Source organism: Nothoprocta perdicaria, unplaced genomic scaffold (assembly GCF_003342845.1).
Source record: "Nothoprocta perdicaria isolate Ctin4 unplaced genomic scaffold, notPer1 scaffold_218, whole genome shotgun sequence".
In the NCBI taxonomy this organism is placed as follows: domain Eukaryota; kingdom Metazoa; phylum Chordata; class Aves; order Tinamiformes; family Tinamidae; genus Nothoprocta; species Nothoprocta perdicaria.
Genome location: NW_020455399.1, coordinates 321,713 through 336,822, shown reverse-complemented (window position 1 = coordinate 336,822; position 15,110 = coordinate 321,713). Strand labels below are relative to the sequence as shown.

At 58.2% G+C, this 15,110-nt stretch overlaps 2 protein-coding genes across 3 annotated transcripts in view; one reads left to right on the top strand and one right to left on the bottom strand.

Annotated features, from left to right (window-relative positions):
• GRIN3B (glutamate ionotropic receptor NMDA type subunit 3B) overlaps nucleotides 1–3,409 on the top strand; it is a gene marked incomplete at its 5' end in the record, with an annotated part of 5,320 nt that extends 1,911 nt beyond the window's left edge. Inside the window, 8 exons of the mRNA XM_026038769.1 lie at nucleotides 187–1,225; nucleotides 1,300–1,445; nucleotides 1,546–1,661; nucleotides 1,760–1,911; nucleotides 1,980–2,144; nucleotides 2,212–2,279; nucleotides 2,883–3,074; nucleotides 3,358–3,409. Of these exons, the coding sequence (XP_025894554.1) occupies nucleotides 187–1,225; nucleotides 1,300–1,445; nucleotides 1,546–1,661; nucleotides 1,760–1,911; nucleotides 1,980–2,144; nucleotides 2,212–2,279; nucleotides 2,883–3,074; nucleotides 3,358–3,409 (1,930 nt within the window). The remainder of the gene's footprint in view (nucleotides 1–186; nucleotides 1,226–1,299; nucleotides 1,446–1,545; nucleotides 1,662–1,759; nucleotides 1,912–1,979; nucleotides 2,145–2,211; nucleotides 2,280–2,882; nucleotides 3,075–3,357) is intronic.
• A 2,051-nt stretch (nucleotides 3,410–5,460) lies between these two features.
• TMEM259 (transmembrane protein 259) lies at nucleotides 5,461–15,067 on the bottom strand. Of its 2 annotated transcripts, none has more exons than XM_026038886.1 (11): nucleotides 14,820–15,067; nucleotides 12,363–12,629; nucleotides 11,833–11,947; nucleotides 10,566–10,676; nucleotides 9,400–9,522; nucleotides 8,949–9,049; nucleotides 8,029–8,086; nucleotides 7,665–7,748; nucleotides 6,992–7,124; nucleotides 6,578–6,677; nucleotides 5,461–6,461 (listed from the first exon to the last, which is right to left on the bottom strand). In XM_026038886.1, exons 1-11 carry the CDS (start codon nucleotides 15,042–15,044, stop codon nucleotides 5,616–5,618), a joined length of 2,163 nt encoding a protein of 720 aa, XP_025894671.1. In that variant the 5' UTR covers nucleotides 15,045–15,067; the 3' UTR covers nucleotides 5,461–5,615. The 2 variants fall into 2 exon arrangements, with proteins under 2 accessions (XP_025894671.1, XP_025894670.1); XM_026038885.1 differs by having other exon boundaries at nucleotides 11,779–11,947; nucleotides 14,820–15,044.
• Nucleotides 15,068–15,110: the final 43 nt, after the last annotated feature.

Below are 15,110 nucleotides of genomic sequence, written 5' to 3'. Positions count from 1 at the left end.
CGGCCACGGGCAGCTGTGACGGCGGGCGCCGCGCGGACACCGAGGCCGCGGGCCGCGTCCTCGCCCGGTAAGGGGCCTGCACCCCGTCCCCGGCGCGGGGATGGGAGCAGGGACGCGGGCGCAGCGGCTGGGCTTGGCACGTGGAGCAAAGCGGGGCCCAGCCGTGACCCCGTCCCGTCCCTGCAGGTTCCTGGCCAACACGTCCTTCCACGGGCGCACAGGGCCTGTGGCCATGCACGACGCGGGGCTGGTGCACACGGAGCGGCGCTTCCGTGTGTGGAGCCTCCTGCGGGACCCGCACGGGGCGCCCAGCTGGGTCACCGTGGGCACGTGGAGCCGCGGGAAGCTGGAGCTGGAGGAGGGCGCCTGGCGGAGCCCGCGGCAGCGCCCGGGCCCCGGTGCCGGCGGCGCCCGCATGCGCCTGCGCGTCGTCACGCTGGTCGAGCACCCCTTCGTCTTCACCAGGGAGGTGGACGAGGACGGCAGCTGCCCGGCGGGGCAGCTCTGCCTGGACCCCAGCACCAACGACTCGGCCGTGCTGGACGCCCTCTTCGAGGCGCTCAGCAACGGCTCCGTGCCGCGCGAGTACAAGAAGTGCTGCTACGGCTACTGCATTGACCTGCTGGAGAAGCTGGCCGAGGATCTGCCCTTCGACTTCGAGCTCTACATCGTGGGCGACGGGAAATACGGGGCCTGGAAGAACGGCCGCTGGACCGGGCTGGTGGGGGACCTGCTCAGCGGCACGGCCCACATGGCCGTCACCTCCTTCAGCATCAACTCGGCACGGAGCAAAGTCATCGACTTCACCAGCCCTTTCTTCTCCACCAGCCTGGGCATCCTGGTGAGGACCAAGGACACGGCCTCACCCATCGGGGCCTTCATGTGGCCCCTGCACTGGACCATGTGGGTGGGCATCTTTGTGGCCCTGCACATGACCGCGCTCTTCCTCACCCTGTACGAGTGGAAGAGCCCCTACGGCATGACACCCCACGGCCGCAACCGCATGAAGATCTTCTCCTACTCCTCGGCCCTCAACCTGTGCTACGCCATCCTCTTCGGGCGCACCGTGTCCAGCAAGACGCCCAAGTGCTGCACCGGCCGCTTCCTCATGAACCTCTGGGCCATCTTCTGCCTCCTGGTGCTCTCCAGCTACACGGCCAACCTGGCCGCCGTCATGGTGGGCGAGAAGACCTTCGAGGAGCTCTCGGGCATCCATGACGCGAAGGTAGCGGCGCGGCAGCGCGAGGGGCCGGCGCCGGCCGGGGCGGCGGGCGCTGACGCTCTGCGCCCCCCCGGCAGCTGCACCACCCGTCGCAGGGATTCCGCTTCGGCACCGTGTGGGAGAGCAGCGCCGAGGAGTACATCCAGAAGAGCTTCCCCGAGATGCACGAGTACATGCGGCGCTACAACGTGCCCACCACCCCCGCCGGCGTCACCATGCTCAAGTGAGCGCCCAGGGGGGCTGGAGCCCTGTCCCGCACCCCGGCACTGGCTGCGGGTGCCGCAGCACTGGGGGCTGCCCCCCCAAAGCTGCTTTGGCTGCAGGACGGAGCCGCCCAAGCTCAACGCCTTCATCATGGACAAGTCGCTGCTCGACTACGAGGTCTCCATCGACTCGGACTGCAAGCTGCTCACCGTGGGCAAGCCCTTCGCCATCGAAGGTGGGCACCGGGGGCGCCGGTCCAGGCCCTGGCTCCGGGGGCGCCAGGGCGGCGGACGCGGCCCCAGCTCTGCCACTCTCTCCCCACGGCCGGGCCAGGCTACGGCATCGGCCTCCCGCAGAACTCGCCGCTCACCTCCAACGTCTCCGAGTTCATCAGCCGCTACAAGTCGTCCGGCTTCATGGACCTGCTGCACGACAAGTGGTACAAGATGGTGCCCTGCGGCAAGAGGGTCTTCGCGGTGACCGAGGTGAGGGCGGGCGGGCAGGGGGCTCCGCGGGGCGCCCCCCTGGTGCTGCGACACCCCCCTGCCCGCAGACTCTGCAGATGGGCATCTACCACTTCTCGGGGCTCTTCGTGCTGCTCTGCATCGGCCTCTGCGGCTCCCTGCTCACGTCGCTGGGCGAGCACGTCTTCTACCGCCTGCTCCTGCCCCGCATCAAGCGCCAGAGGAAGTTCAGCTACTGGCTGCACACGAGCCAGGTGGGCGCCGCGGCCCCGGCCCTCGCGCCGCCCCGGCCGCCCGCTCACCCCTCCCCTGGCCCTGCAGAAAATCCACCGGGCGCTGAACACGGGCACCGAGGAGCAGAAAACCCGGGTGCTTGGCTTGGAGAAGGGGTACGGACAGGGCTGGGCGGCTGCTCCGTGCTCAGCCTCCTCTTCCTCCTCTTCTTCCTTATCCTTTTCCTCCTCCTCCTCATTTTCTTCTTCCTCATTATCCACTCCTCCTCTCCATCCGCCTCTTCCACACCCTATTCTTCCTCCCTCTTCTTCCTCCTCCTCTTCCTCCTTCTCTCTTCTTCCTCCTCCTTCTCTCTGTCCTCCTCTTCTTGACTCTATTCTTTCTCCTTCTTTTCCTCCTCCCCTTCCTCTTTCTGTTTATCCTCCTCTTCCTCATCCTCTTCTTCTTTCTCCTCCTCATCCTCTTCCTCATTCTTTTCTTCCTCCTTCTCCACTTCATTCTTGTTCCCTCTCCTCCTCTTTGTCCTCCCCCTTTGTCCTCTTCCTCCTCCTCCTCTCTCTCCACTTTCTCCTCTTCCTCCTCCTCTCTTTCCTCATTTTCTTCCTCCTCCTCCTCCTCCTCCTCTCCCTCCCCTTCCTCGTGTTGGGACGGCGGCGCTGCGGCCCCATCCGCTGCTCTCTGCCGTGGCCAAGGTGCGAGGCGGAGCAGCGGCGGGCGGCGGGCGCGGGGCGCGCGCGGAGCCGGGAGCGCCCGCGGAGCCGGGAGCGGCGCGTGCACTTCCAGCTGGCCTCGGAGCCGGAGGCGGGCGCGGAGCCGGAGCCGGAGGCGGGCGGCCAGGCCGAGCTGTGCCGGCTGGAGCGGAGGATCCGGGCGCTGCGGGAGCAGCTGCGCGCAGCGCTGCGGCGCAGGACGGAGCTGGCGGCCGAGCTGGACGGCGCCGCGCCGCACAGGTACCGGGACAGGCGCGCGGGGCTCCGGGAATGGAAGGGGGGAGCCCCGCGAATTGCTGCTTTTCTGCCGCTTTTGGTTGGTTTTAATGAAGGGCTGCGGGCTCCTGTTTGCTGAGGGGGACGAGGGAGAACGAGGCGCCGCTCCCCACGTCAGGGCATTTGTCTAGGGGCAAATACGCAGGCAGGGCGGCCGTGGGGCCGGTGGGGACACGCGGCTGCTTCCCCCCTTCCGCCCGTCCCCTCTAGCGCCCGGGCGGGAGGTGCCATCTCTGCTCCCCCACAGGCAGGCGGAGGCCCAGGCTGGCCCGGCCGGGCCGCAGGACCGTGACGATTAACGGAGCAGGAGCCCCAGGAGCCGGCGGGAGGCGAGCGGCCCTCGGCGGGACGGGGAGCGGGAAGGGCCACCCCGATCCCGGAGCCACCTCAGGGTGACGGGCGGCCCCTTTGGCACCCGGGGGGGCTGCCGGAGGGCAGAGGGAATGAACCAGCACTGTGCAAAGCGGGGCGGACGGGGACGAGGGGCCGGTGGCCCTGGGACAGCAGGGATGGATGGAGCCACAGGGAGGGCGGCCGGGGCTGCACACGGAGCCGCACACGGAGCCCGTGTCCGGAGCCACGCACGGAGCCCGTGTCCGGCACTGCCGCCGCCTCCTCGTTCATCCCCTGCCCCAGGAACCCAGCAGCGCCGCTAGCAGGAAAGCCAGAGCAGCACCACAGCAGCTGTTAGATATAATATTTATTATTATATACAAACACATTTTGTACATTAATTAAATAGAATGAACTCTACTCCTCATTCAGCAAATGATTTGGTTCATTTCCCCCCCTTCTCCCTCCCCACCCACTCCTCTTAAAAGCCTACGAGTATTCCTTGCTCTGCTGGGCTTGGGCCGGGCTGCGCGGCCCCTTCCCGGGAATGCCGGCTGCAGGCTCCTTCCCGGGAATGCCGGCGGGACGTGGGGGCTCTGCCGGCCGCCCCAGGACAACGGCCAGGGCTCCCAAAAGCAGAACAGCACAAGGGGTCCTGGGCAGGAAACACGAGGGTAAGGAGGGGGGCAGTTCTGCACCCTTTGGTACTGACAAGGACCCCCGATCCCGACGGGAGCCGCAGGCACCGGCCCCCCTCCCCAGGGAGAGGCCTCTGGATGGGCGGCTGCTGCTGTGGGGAAAGAGGCTGAAAGCAGGGGACTCCTCTGCAAAATGCAGGTCGAGGGGCCCAAGCCCCCTCCTCTGCCCTTGTCCGCCTTGTACTTCAAGCCCTTCGCCTCCTCTGCCAGGAAAGAGGGAAAATCGCTTGGAGTTTCTTGGTTTCAGCGTTTTGGCTCTTGGCGCCGCCGCACTGCAGCCCCTGCAGCCCCAGGCCCAGCCGAGAATCCTCAGGGATGGGGCTGCCCTTGGGATGCAGACATGTCCCCGTGCAGGGACAAGGCACTGAAAAGCAAACTAATCGCTCTGGGTGCAGAGACAGAGCTGCTGCTTTCCTCCTCCTCCTCCTCCCACATAACACAGCTCCTGCGGCTGCTGCCCGCCCCGTGCACCCAGGAGCAGCCACCCCCAGCCGCACAAGGGCCCCCGCTGCTCCAGGGCTGCGCAAACCCATGAACCAACGAGGCCGATGGGCAGAGACGTGCTTGAGCTGCCCCTCTGCTGTGGCAACTGCCCCGCTTTGCTTTGCTGCGAGTGGATCCAGCCCGGGAGGAAGGCTCTAGGCTTCTCCCACACTGGAACACAAGGAAAATCCACTAGTTTTCCACGGCTGTGGCCGGGATGCCTGGGAAGAGAACCCAGTGCCCACAGCAGCCTCTTCCTCACACAGGGCCCTGTGTCACCGTGTGCCCGCTCTGCCAGGACGGGGCTGCACCGCAGCACGAGGACGGCACCGCGGCACAGGGATGCTGCAGCCAGCGGGGCCGGCACCGCGGCACGGGGCCGCTGGGGACAGCAGGGCTGCACCGCGGCACGGGGCCGCTGCCCCGGCGGGGATGAGGCTGCACCGCGGCACGGGGCCGCTGCTCCGGCGGGGATGAGGCTGCACCGCGGCACGGGGCCGCTGCCCCGGCGGGGATGAGGCTGCACCGCGGCACGGGGCCGCTGGGGACGGCAGGGCTGCACCGCGGCACGGGGCCGCTGCCCCGGCGGGGATGAGGCTGCACCGCGGCACGGGGCCGCTGCTCCGGCGGGGATGAGGCTGCACCGCGGCACGGGGCCGCTGCCCCGGCGGGGATGAGGCTGCACCGCGGCACGGGGCCGCTGGGGACGGCAGGGCTGCACCGCGGCACGGGGCCGCTGCCCCGGCGGGGATGAGGCTGCACCGCGGCACGGGGCCGCTGGGGCCGGCAGCCGCCCGCGCCAGCCCGGCCCGTCACACACACACACGCTGGCTCTGCCCAGGGCAATTTACTGCAGCACCTTTCCTCTGTCCCAGCTACTCTGCCGCCACTAAGAGGAATTCAGGGGTTAAGGATGATGGTGAGGTGAGAAATCATAACAAACAAAATCCAAACGCCTTCCTGGCAGTCCGGAGGTGCGGAGGAGAGGGACTCAAGAGAGGCTCCGCGCGTCCAGCTCCGAGCAGGGCTGGGAGCTTGCTGCGCTCCCCGTGGGTGCTGGGCACGGGCTGCGGTCGCCCCGCTCCCGTCGGGCAGGAGCGGCGTGCTGGTCCAGGGCAGCCTCGTGCACGGGGGCTGCCGGGGGCTCCGCCGCGCTGCTCGGGGCTGCACAGTTCTTGTCCCCAGGCTTCGCTTGGCTGGGCGGCCCTTCCGCAGCCTCAGTCTGCTCCGCAAGAGAAGGGCTGGGGACAGTGGCCCCTTCCTGCTGCACTGGGACAAGGGGCGTAGCTGGAGTCTCCTCAGGGACAGGGGGGACATCTGCTGCAGCCAGCACAGAAGTTGAAGTGACTTCAATGGTGATGGAGCCCACAGCAGTCTCGGGGTGGTCGCTGCTGACCCTGATGCGGGCTACGAGGCCGGAGGCAGCGGCAGCATCCTGGGGGTGCCCGTTGGCCAGGGCTTCGTGCACCGCGGTGGGCTCCAGGAGGGAGGAGCTCAGGTCGGACAGAAACGAGGCCTCCGTGACGATGGCAGCGGTCTCGGCCACCCAGTTGAGGTCGCTGCCCACGGAGGCGGCCGTGGCGGCCGCGATGACGCTGGAGGCGTCGCCGGGCGCCAGCGCCGCGGGGCTGTCGCTGTCCCCGGCGGGCCCGGCGGGCAGGCGGCCCCGGCGGCCGCCCGCCTCCACCGCCGCCGTGGTGTTGTTGTTGAGGTTGTCTTGCAGCGTGGTCTGCGTGCCCTGGCCCACCTGCTGGTTCTGCAGCAGCATCTCCTGGATCCTGATCTGCTGCAGAATTGCTGGCAGCTCGTAGTGGTGGAAGAAGTAGATCATCGAATGCTGGAGAAGGCAGAGGGAAAGGAGTCAAGCACGGGGCCCAGGCTGCAAGAAGCGCCCTGCCTCTGTCCTGTTGTCACCACTGGAGTGTCACCACAGGACAAACAGCAGCTACTCACCTGGATGAAGAGCCACGAGGTGACCAGAGCCAGGCTGCTGTACTGCCCATTGAACCGGTAGTGGTAAGCGTAGAAGGCAAAGTGATACAGGTAGAAAAACCTGCAGAGAAAAGCCACAAAGCTCAGAATGCAGCAATGCAGGGGGCAAACACGAGCTTCCTTCCACTCATCCCTTTATTCAGACTAGTGACACCGCCCATGGTGGTGCACAGGTTCTCAACAAAGCCAAACAGAGGGCAGGAGTGATTCCAGAGCACCACACACGACATCAGAGTGGAACCAATTGCGTTTTTGAACGCAGTGACACGTGCGGCAGCTCCCAAGGACACACAAGAGCAGCAGTCCTCCCCCTGGGGAGGGCTGGAAAGGCTCTAAAGAAATCTCCCACTGGAGAAGAAAGTTGGCAGCTCTTACCTGAGCCAGTGTCTCTTACTGGTATTGGTGTGGCAACAGATAGCATCGTATTGGTCAGCCAACCACACAATAAGGATGATGTAAAAAGCAGTGGTGGTGTCATTGAAGAACTCCGACATGATGGCCTCCATACCTACAGGACAGAGGGGTGTCTGTCATGAGCTCTCTGCATCAGCTCCAGGGAAGAGCTTCCCCACAGGGGCATCTGGACAAGTTCTCTCTCATTTCTAGAACTGCAACTATACAGCTAAGGCATATTTTTGCTTAAAATAGCACACAATGTCAAACAAGTTTCATTGCTCACTGCCATCACTTCATGGACCAGAGGATCTGCTGTCTCTAGACAACAGAGATCTGGGTTTTGTTTGTCTTTAATTAAAATTGTGCTAATGCAACGTGGTCACAGGGAGCATGAATCTGAAATGAGCTCAAGTGAAAGACAAAGACTCAGTTTATGTGATTTCCAAACTAATTTTCCAGCAGAATTTTCCAGATACCCTTGGAAAGACAATGCAGGTTATTGTCTGCCATCGAATTCCAGAACCTTCCACCTTATAAGAAGCAGACACAGTAACGACCTGCTCTATTCAGGGCAGAAAAAGGAATTTGGCTTTCTAAGACCCCAAAGTGACTTGGCTGCCCATCTCCTCTATTTAAGAGCTAATGTTCTTACCTACTAAAGCCAGGATGACGGTGAGCAGGGGCGCTGCAGGGAATGCAATGGTCATGTTCATTTCCAGCATCTGCAACAGATCGACTGCAAGAAGGAAACACAGTGTGACAAGAGGTGGATGTGGGACCAGGGAACCCGCCACCTCACGTCACCCGTTTGGAGCCCTGTGTCACGCCACGAGCACCCCATCTAGCCCATCACCCAGGCACTGGCAGGAGCCACAACTGCTCCTGCAAGCACAGGGCGGACACGTTTCCTGTGCAGGAACCCTTCTGAACAACAGCAGTCAAGAGAACACACAAGCTACGCTGCACTAGAGCAGGCCTGTGTCCAACACACCCCGGACGCCCCAGCAAACCCTTACCAATGAAGACAAAGATCTGGTGGTGCGAGTAACGCAGCAGCATTGAAACGGACAGGGTCTGCAAAAACAGGAGCCAGTGTGAGAGCAGGTCCAGGGATTCGCGTCCAAAACTGCACTAGGGCAGAGACAAGCTCGGACGCACAGCAGCGCCCGGCGCGCGGGCACAGCTCGCATTCCTAAGCCTGAGCTATGCAGAAGAACTTCCCACAGAGTAATTAAGGCTTCACAAACAGCAATTAATCTTCACGCTACTGCAGTGAAATAGACAGTACGTAATTGGGCTGTAAAGAGATTTGTGCTGAATAATCCAGCAGTGGCCAAAGAGCAGCCTAAGAGCTGGAACAAGGGTTTCTAGTCCTAGCTCTGTCACCTTGTGCTCATCTCCATTTCTCCTCTTCTGTGCTACAACATTACTGCACAAGCAGCTGCAGAGTGCAAGGTCAGACACAGAGACAGTCCTTTAAGGCTACGAATACAGGCTCAGTCATTATTGAGACCTCTTGTCCTACGCTTATCTGTAATCATCTGGTCAGACAAGTAACCACAGGAGATTCAGTTCTAACCCACCCAACCCTGGCACATTAGCTAAACCTGTTAAAAATGTGGGCAAGCTTTGGCACCCCATCCCTTGGCAGCCTGAGTACTTAGCTATCCTAAGACTCTAGCCTGAATCACCCTTTGACTGTAAACAATTATTTCATTCATTTCAGCTCCTCTGCTTGTTTTATTTTTAGGATTTTAGCATCTGCAGACAAATCTTCAAAGTGCGACTGTGCATCCCGCATAAGGCCACTTTTAAAAGCAGATGTGTTCTCTCACGTGGGCACAGGACTGCTCTGTTGTACAAGCACCCAGCCTTGCCGTGAAGCCGAGCAGCACCAGGCTCAGAACTGCGCGACACGCAGCTCCTCCCCACTTACAAATATGACCATGATGACAAAGGCTGCAAGGTAGGATGTCCTGGCCATCCACATGCTGACAAAGCGATAGTGTTCCCCAGATACCACATTACGAAGGAAACCTGGAAAAAACAAAGTCCAATGCCATTAGCCTACAAACAAAGATCAAACTTCAAGTGTAGTTAAAAATAAATAAATAAATAAAACCCCACAAAACCAAGGTGTTTACAGAGGGAAATGCATGGCATCACCTCCTCACGGCTGCCTTCTCTTATCGTTATGCAGTACAATGAGGCAGGAGAAAATCATGTTTGCAGATACTCCTGCTCGTTTTACTTCGTCCTTGACCATAACATCTCTACATAACACAGTGAACTGTTCCCTGCATTAATCAGTAGAAGATGATATTCAGGCATCCATGAAAAACATCACCCCCTGCACAGCTGCGGAAAACGATTCCTCCAAGTCCTACCTTTGTTTTCTTCATTTTCAGCCAAAGCTTTGACACTAGACATCAGGATGTCATCATAACCCAGGAACTCATCCAGCAACAGGCGGCTGAATCTGTCCCCAAAGCACTGGTCCCTAGTGGGATCTAGGTAGAAAACAGAAAACATTCAGCCTGTTCACGTCGTAAGCCACAGAAAAGGAAAGGCAAGTGCCCTGGCTTCTCAGCTCTGAAAAGGAGCCGTGTGCCAGCAGATGTGTGCGTGCACTTGGGCCTCGGCCAATATAACTAAATTGGGCAGGACTGGGAGGGAAAATGTCACACCCTGACAAATATAGCCAGGCTGACAAAATGCCAGCGTCAATCGGCCCCCTGCTCTTACACCAGGGCGGTTACAACCTCTCCTCACACAAACACAAAAGGAATTTGACTCCGATGACTTGCATGATCCTCCCAGCAATTGTGGGCTCATCCCAACTAAAGGCCCGGAGAAATGAATTGTGGTAAAATCTGGGAGGGACAGGCTGATATTTCAGGTCCCAGGTGACCTCCCCATGCCACTGCTGGGGCCTATGAGTCCTCATGTGCCCTCCTGCAGGAGGGGACGTGCAAACTCCTCCCAGGGCTCTGGCACTGAGTGCAGGAGGCTGCTCAGTTCCAGCTCAGGACGCTGGTGCAGCGTCAAAAATGTGAGCAAAAAATATCTAGCTTGCAAAAATACTCCAAACCTATATTAAACATAAAGCATAAATAAGGGTGATTTTTTAATAGAGCACTAGGATTCTTATGAAGGAATTTGCCTGGCTGGATTTGAAAGCCCAAATCAGTAAATAGACATTTAATAAGGAAACTACTCATTACCTACATGAGGTCACTGCTTAATAATGCAGCCCAATTGTGCTTGAGTTTTACTGGGATAATACAATTGAGTTCAACTACTGCACTAATGACTCATTACAGATCAATTAAGGTTGCAGGCACAAAAAGGCCTGAGAGAGTATTTCTGAGTAGCCCAGGTTTTCCAAGGGGAACACCAGGAGAGGAGGCTGGAGGACAGAGGGCCAGGAGGACGTGGGGACAACGCCAAGCAGGTCTGCTTGGCAGCCCTGCTGACACCCGCGGCGAGAGCTGGTGGCACCAAGGTGGCTCTGCGGGACACGCGCCCAGCAGGGCGGGCTGGCCTCACTCACCCAAAGTCACCACCATGACCGGGATGCTGAGCCGCTGGCGGGTGCTCTGGGAGAGGCGCAGAAAGCCGTACTCCAAGGAGTACTCCACGATGTACTCCTCCTGCGGCCACACTGCAAGAGAGGGCCGCGCCACAGTCAGCACCGCCTTGGCCAGGGCGGCTGCAGACACTGGTCATTGCCACCTGGGCATTCAGTAAATTGAAGCACTGCCCATTACGGTATACAGCATTGTACAGGGTGATTCTCACAGAACTTTGGTAACTATTAATGAAGGTTTTGCACCAGAAACATTTATACGCTCTCCAGTCCTAAGTGACTTAATGATCTGAAGTTCAGGACTAATGAGTTCTGGACCAGCATCAAGTCAAACACTTGCAAAAACAAAGGAACAGTGCCATTATAACATCCAGTCTCACAACTGTCCTTAGCAAGAACATCCCGGATTTCTGAAGAGCAAATAACTACACTTTTTTTCCAGGGAGAGAAGCATGCATGAAAACACCAAAATTCAATAGGAATCTAGCTGCCAAGTCTCTATTTTAGTATATGTGACTTTTAACAGATCTCCCCACTCCCAAACCACTAGACAGAACTTTTCTAATACTGGAAATGCATTTTAAACAATACACAGTCATTTAAGCTCCTTCTAGAGCTTACGAAACATTAGCAGCTTAAGTGATGCTGCAATAAGGAGAGGGATCAAGCTGGATAACAATTTGAATGATGCAGAACAGCAATGCTGTATCTCGCAATCTACTAAAACTTGCTCAGTGGCTTTCAGAATAGTTAGTTGTTCCAGGCACTGCTGTCATTTAGGAGACCCAAAATACAGCCCAAGTCTTCTCAATTGGGAATGTGTGCTGAAAGTTACATCTCTGCAGATCTCAACAGGGCAAAAAGGAAGGTTCAAATTCATCAAAAGCATCTGGCACTGCAGAAACATGACAGCAGACCAAGGGGCTTCAGCCCATTTTATGCTGCTGATGATCCCCCACTCCCGGGCTCCCTTCCAGCCCAAGGAAAGGGATTCCTATAGATCTACTGTTAGTAGTGGTAAGACTAAGCACAAGTGAAAACCCCAGGGATAGTTGGAAGGCACTTGAGGTTATTATGCATGGGCCCAGAGAAGCCAGGAGGAGTGAGATGTGCAGGGAAGATGCTGAGGTGCAAGGGAAGGAGGGAACATGGATAGTTGCGAGGAAGTTGTCTTTACCTGCTCTCGTTAGCATCTCAAATTCGGACACAGTCTCCCTCAGAGGCTGCATACCTTTAGTGGTTGCTTCACTAAATGAGAACTCCTGGCTTTCGTTGTGGGTCAGTGCCTCGGTGCTGCTCATCCGGGATGGTTTGAGGAACACCTTGGGCTCAATATCCAGCTCAAACTGTGGGAAAACCATAATGGTGCAAATCACTTTAGCAGTCATTCCAGCTCAAGTCCTCTGTGCTTTTCTCTACCCTCAGATAAGAGGCCACTTTCTCAGGCTTTAATTTCTATCTCAAAACAAGAGAGGCTGATGTAGAGACAGAAAACTTCAAGGAACACATCGTGCCTCAAAGCAACGGGGGGATCAGGGATGGACCGTGGCAGACCCTGGCGGTTTAGAACAGTTTCCCTGTTCAGGAAGGTGGGAGTTGCAGAGCAGAAAAGCTGCTGGGTCACAAACCAAACAGGCTGCCAGCCCATCTGTCCTCACAGCCCCAAACCTGGGATGATTGTGCTAATGATCATCCAAATTTCAGCCCAAACTGCACCCGGTTTCCCATCTTCTTCCATGGACCCATGGAAAGTGTCCTTACCTTGATAGAGCTGTTTTCAAACATATCCACAGTCATTTCTTCCTCTTCCTCCTCCTCTTCCTCAGCTGTGGACTCAACCACCATTCCTGGAAACTTCTCCACATCACAGAACTGCAGGAAGATGGGGGCTCGGCTCGAGTTGCGCTGAATTTCCACCCTCAGGATGCCGTCGCGGGGCCACTTATCCCGCACGTGCTCCAAGCAGTTAATGGGCGAGCGGGAGAAGGCGATGTGAATGTAAGCCAGGATGAAGAGCACAAAGAGAGCCTGCACACAACGAGAAACAAGGCAGAACGCGTCAGTGCAATGAAACCCAACCACTTTACAAATTCCCCGGTTTTATCCAGTCATCTCTTGCTCTCCCGTAAAGACACTGCATTAATTTGACCAATGTACATGCAAGTGGACCAGAGCTTTTATGCCTTCTAACCTTGGTGGTGTCTGTACTAAACATTAAAGCAACACACTGGAATCAGGTAATCTCTTCAGCTTTACAGGCCAAGTGATAGAATGTTCCCCTTGTCAGCCCTTGTGATGCCTCTTTAACTGGCTGAAAACTAGTCGTCTTCAGGTAAACACCAAAAAAAGATCCGGAGCTTCTCCAAGGTGCCGGTGACCAAAACCTCTCCATTAGCCTTGGGTTCTTCTCCATTAGCCCCGTGCCTTGGGTTTTATGTTGGCTGCTGCCGCCCATAAAGCGGCTGCGCGTCGCCAGTGTTAACACGCACACTGCCCACAATCAGAGGTGCCAACTGCTACAAAGCCCCACGCAAAACACCACGGAATTGCCCTGTGTACCCATGCAAAGCGTTGCTTTCCTTGATCCAGCAGCATTTCTCATGGAAATCAATAAGCGGTATGGAGCAAGGGAAAAAGGAGGCCTTAATCTTCTCCCGGCCGGGAAGCAAAGCAGCAGGTTCTTCTGGTGAAACACTTGCTCTGGCAAGGGCAGCCGGCGCCAAGAGCAGCGGCGACACCAAAGCACCGAGCAGCCCGTGGGCCGAGCTGCGCACGTCTGCTCCGTCAGGCAACGGGTCACCAAGAGCAACTTCTGTGCTCGAGCCTGAGCTCAACTGTGTTTCGTTTACTGACAAAAACGGATCTGCTTTTCCCCTCTGCTCCAAGGGGGATGCTCAGAGATGCTGGCTTTAGATCCCAGGTGAAAACTGGCGAGTAACTTCTTGATGACCTCAAGCTTGCTCAGCAGAATGACAGCAAACGAAGAGATGACACATACAGAAACCGCCCCAGAAATAGCCTAGAAACAGAGGATGAGGCTTAACACCACAAAGCCTGTGTGTTTAGTCTGTGATGGACTAAAACTTCACCCACATCACAATGACAAGACCCAGGAAGAGCATTTCTAGCAAAAACGCTTCCTCCGAAAGGGTCCGAAACTTCTTGTGTTTCAGGCCCTAATGGGTTTTCTTTAAAAGCAGATAAATCCCCCTGTTTCCTTGGTGCAAGACACCGAGAGCTCAGATCGTGCTGCTTTAATTCGGTCAGGCTTGCGGTTGCCGGGGTGGAAAGAGGCGGTTCTCCGCACGTTTCCCGTGAACGCTTTCATCTCCTCCGGTCTGCTTTGATCAAAACTCACAACAGAGCGAGCCGAAACGAGCCTGGCGAGGGCCACGCTTCCCACCTGGCAGACGGCGCTCGGCGGCTCCCGCTCCCAGCCTGCATCTCCTCACACAGCACCGGGCTGGGGGTGCAGAGAGGGCTGCTAAAAACCTGAGTGTTTCTCAGACAAAAACAGAGCATTGCAAAAGTCCCCTGTTATGTCATGTTTATTATGTCACCCTAACAAGGCTCTCGCTTTGTGTTTGGTACAGAAGTCCTACACGTGTGGCATGAGGTAAGGCCCAGGGACGCTGGCTTGTTCTAAAGGGCCTGGATTTTAGAGGCTTGAGGATTTTAGAACGACGGAAAGTCGCTGCTGTCACTTAGCAGTCCCCAGGGGTGCAGCACCATCCACACGTAGCCAAGGTTCTTGACTACTAGGAAGAAGCTGCGTTAACGTGTACGGGCATCAGTTACCTGCAGAGAGCAGGCTCTGGCAGTGTCAAACACCGTGACCGGGCCGCACTCCGCAGCCCAAACAGCGACCGCTCAAGTGCAACCAGGAGCCTTTCACACCCCCGTGCTGCTTTTGAGCAACTCGAGACCAACTGAGGCAGCTGGATGAGCGATTTGCAAGCTCTGTTTATGGACAGATCTCAGAGAAGAGCTCTGGGGTCCTGCGGACCCACAGAGATCACTGCAACTCTTCCCATGCCCCTCACCAAAGAGGCTCGCACGTCGGCACAGCGCACAGCTGGGTGTGGATGGTCCAAAACCAGCTCCTGCTCCTAGCAGAGCTCAACTTCCATGGGGGGCTGTGTGTGACAGCGAGCAAACCCGCACCCCGGCGCCCGACCGCGGGCTGGCGAAGCGGCCGCGGGGCGCTCGGCCCCTCACCTTGAGCAGCACGAAGAACTCGAAGACGCGGCGGAAGGAGGGCGGGAAGAGGCGTGCGTAGGTCACTGCCATCTTGAAGAAGAGGGCATGGAAGAGGCGGTCGCGCACGTTGATGAGCGGGTTCTGGTTGAGGTTGGGGTTGCGGGCGCCGCGGTTGTTGGCGCCGCCGCCGCCCGTGTTGTTGCCCGCGGGGTGGTGGTTGGCGTTGGGCTGGTTCTCCGACATCGTGGCCGCGCGGCGCGGGCCCGCAGCCAGGCGGGACGGCTCGGCGCGGCCCCGCTCACCCGCGGG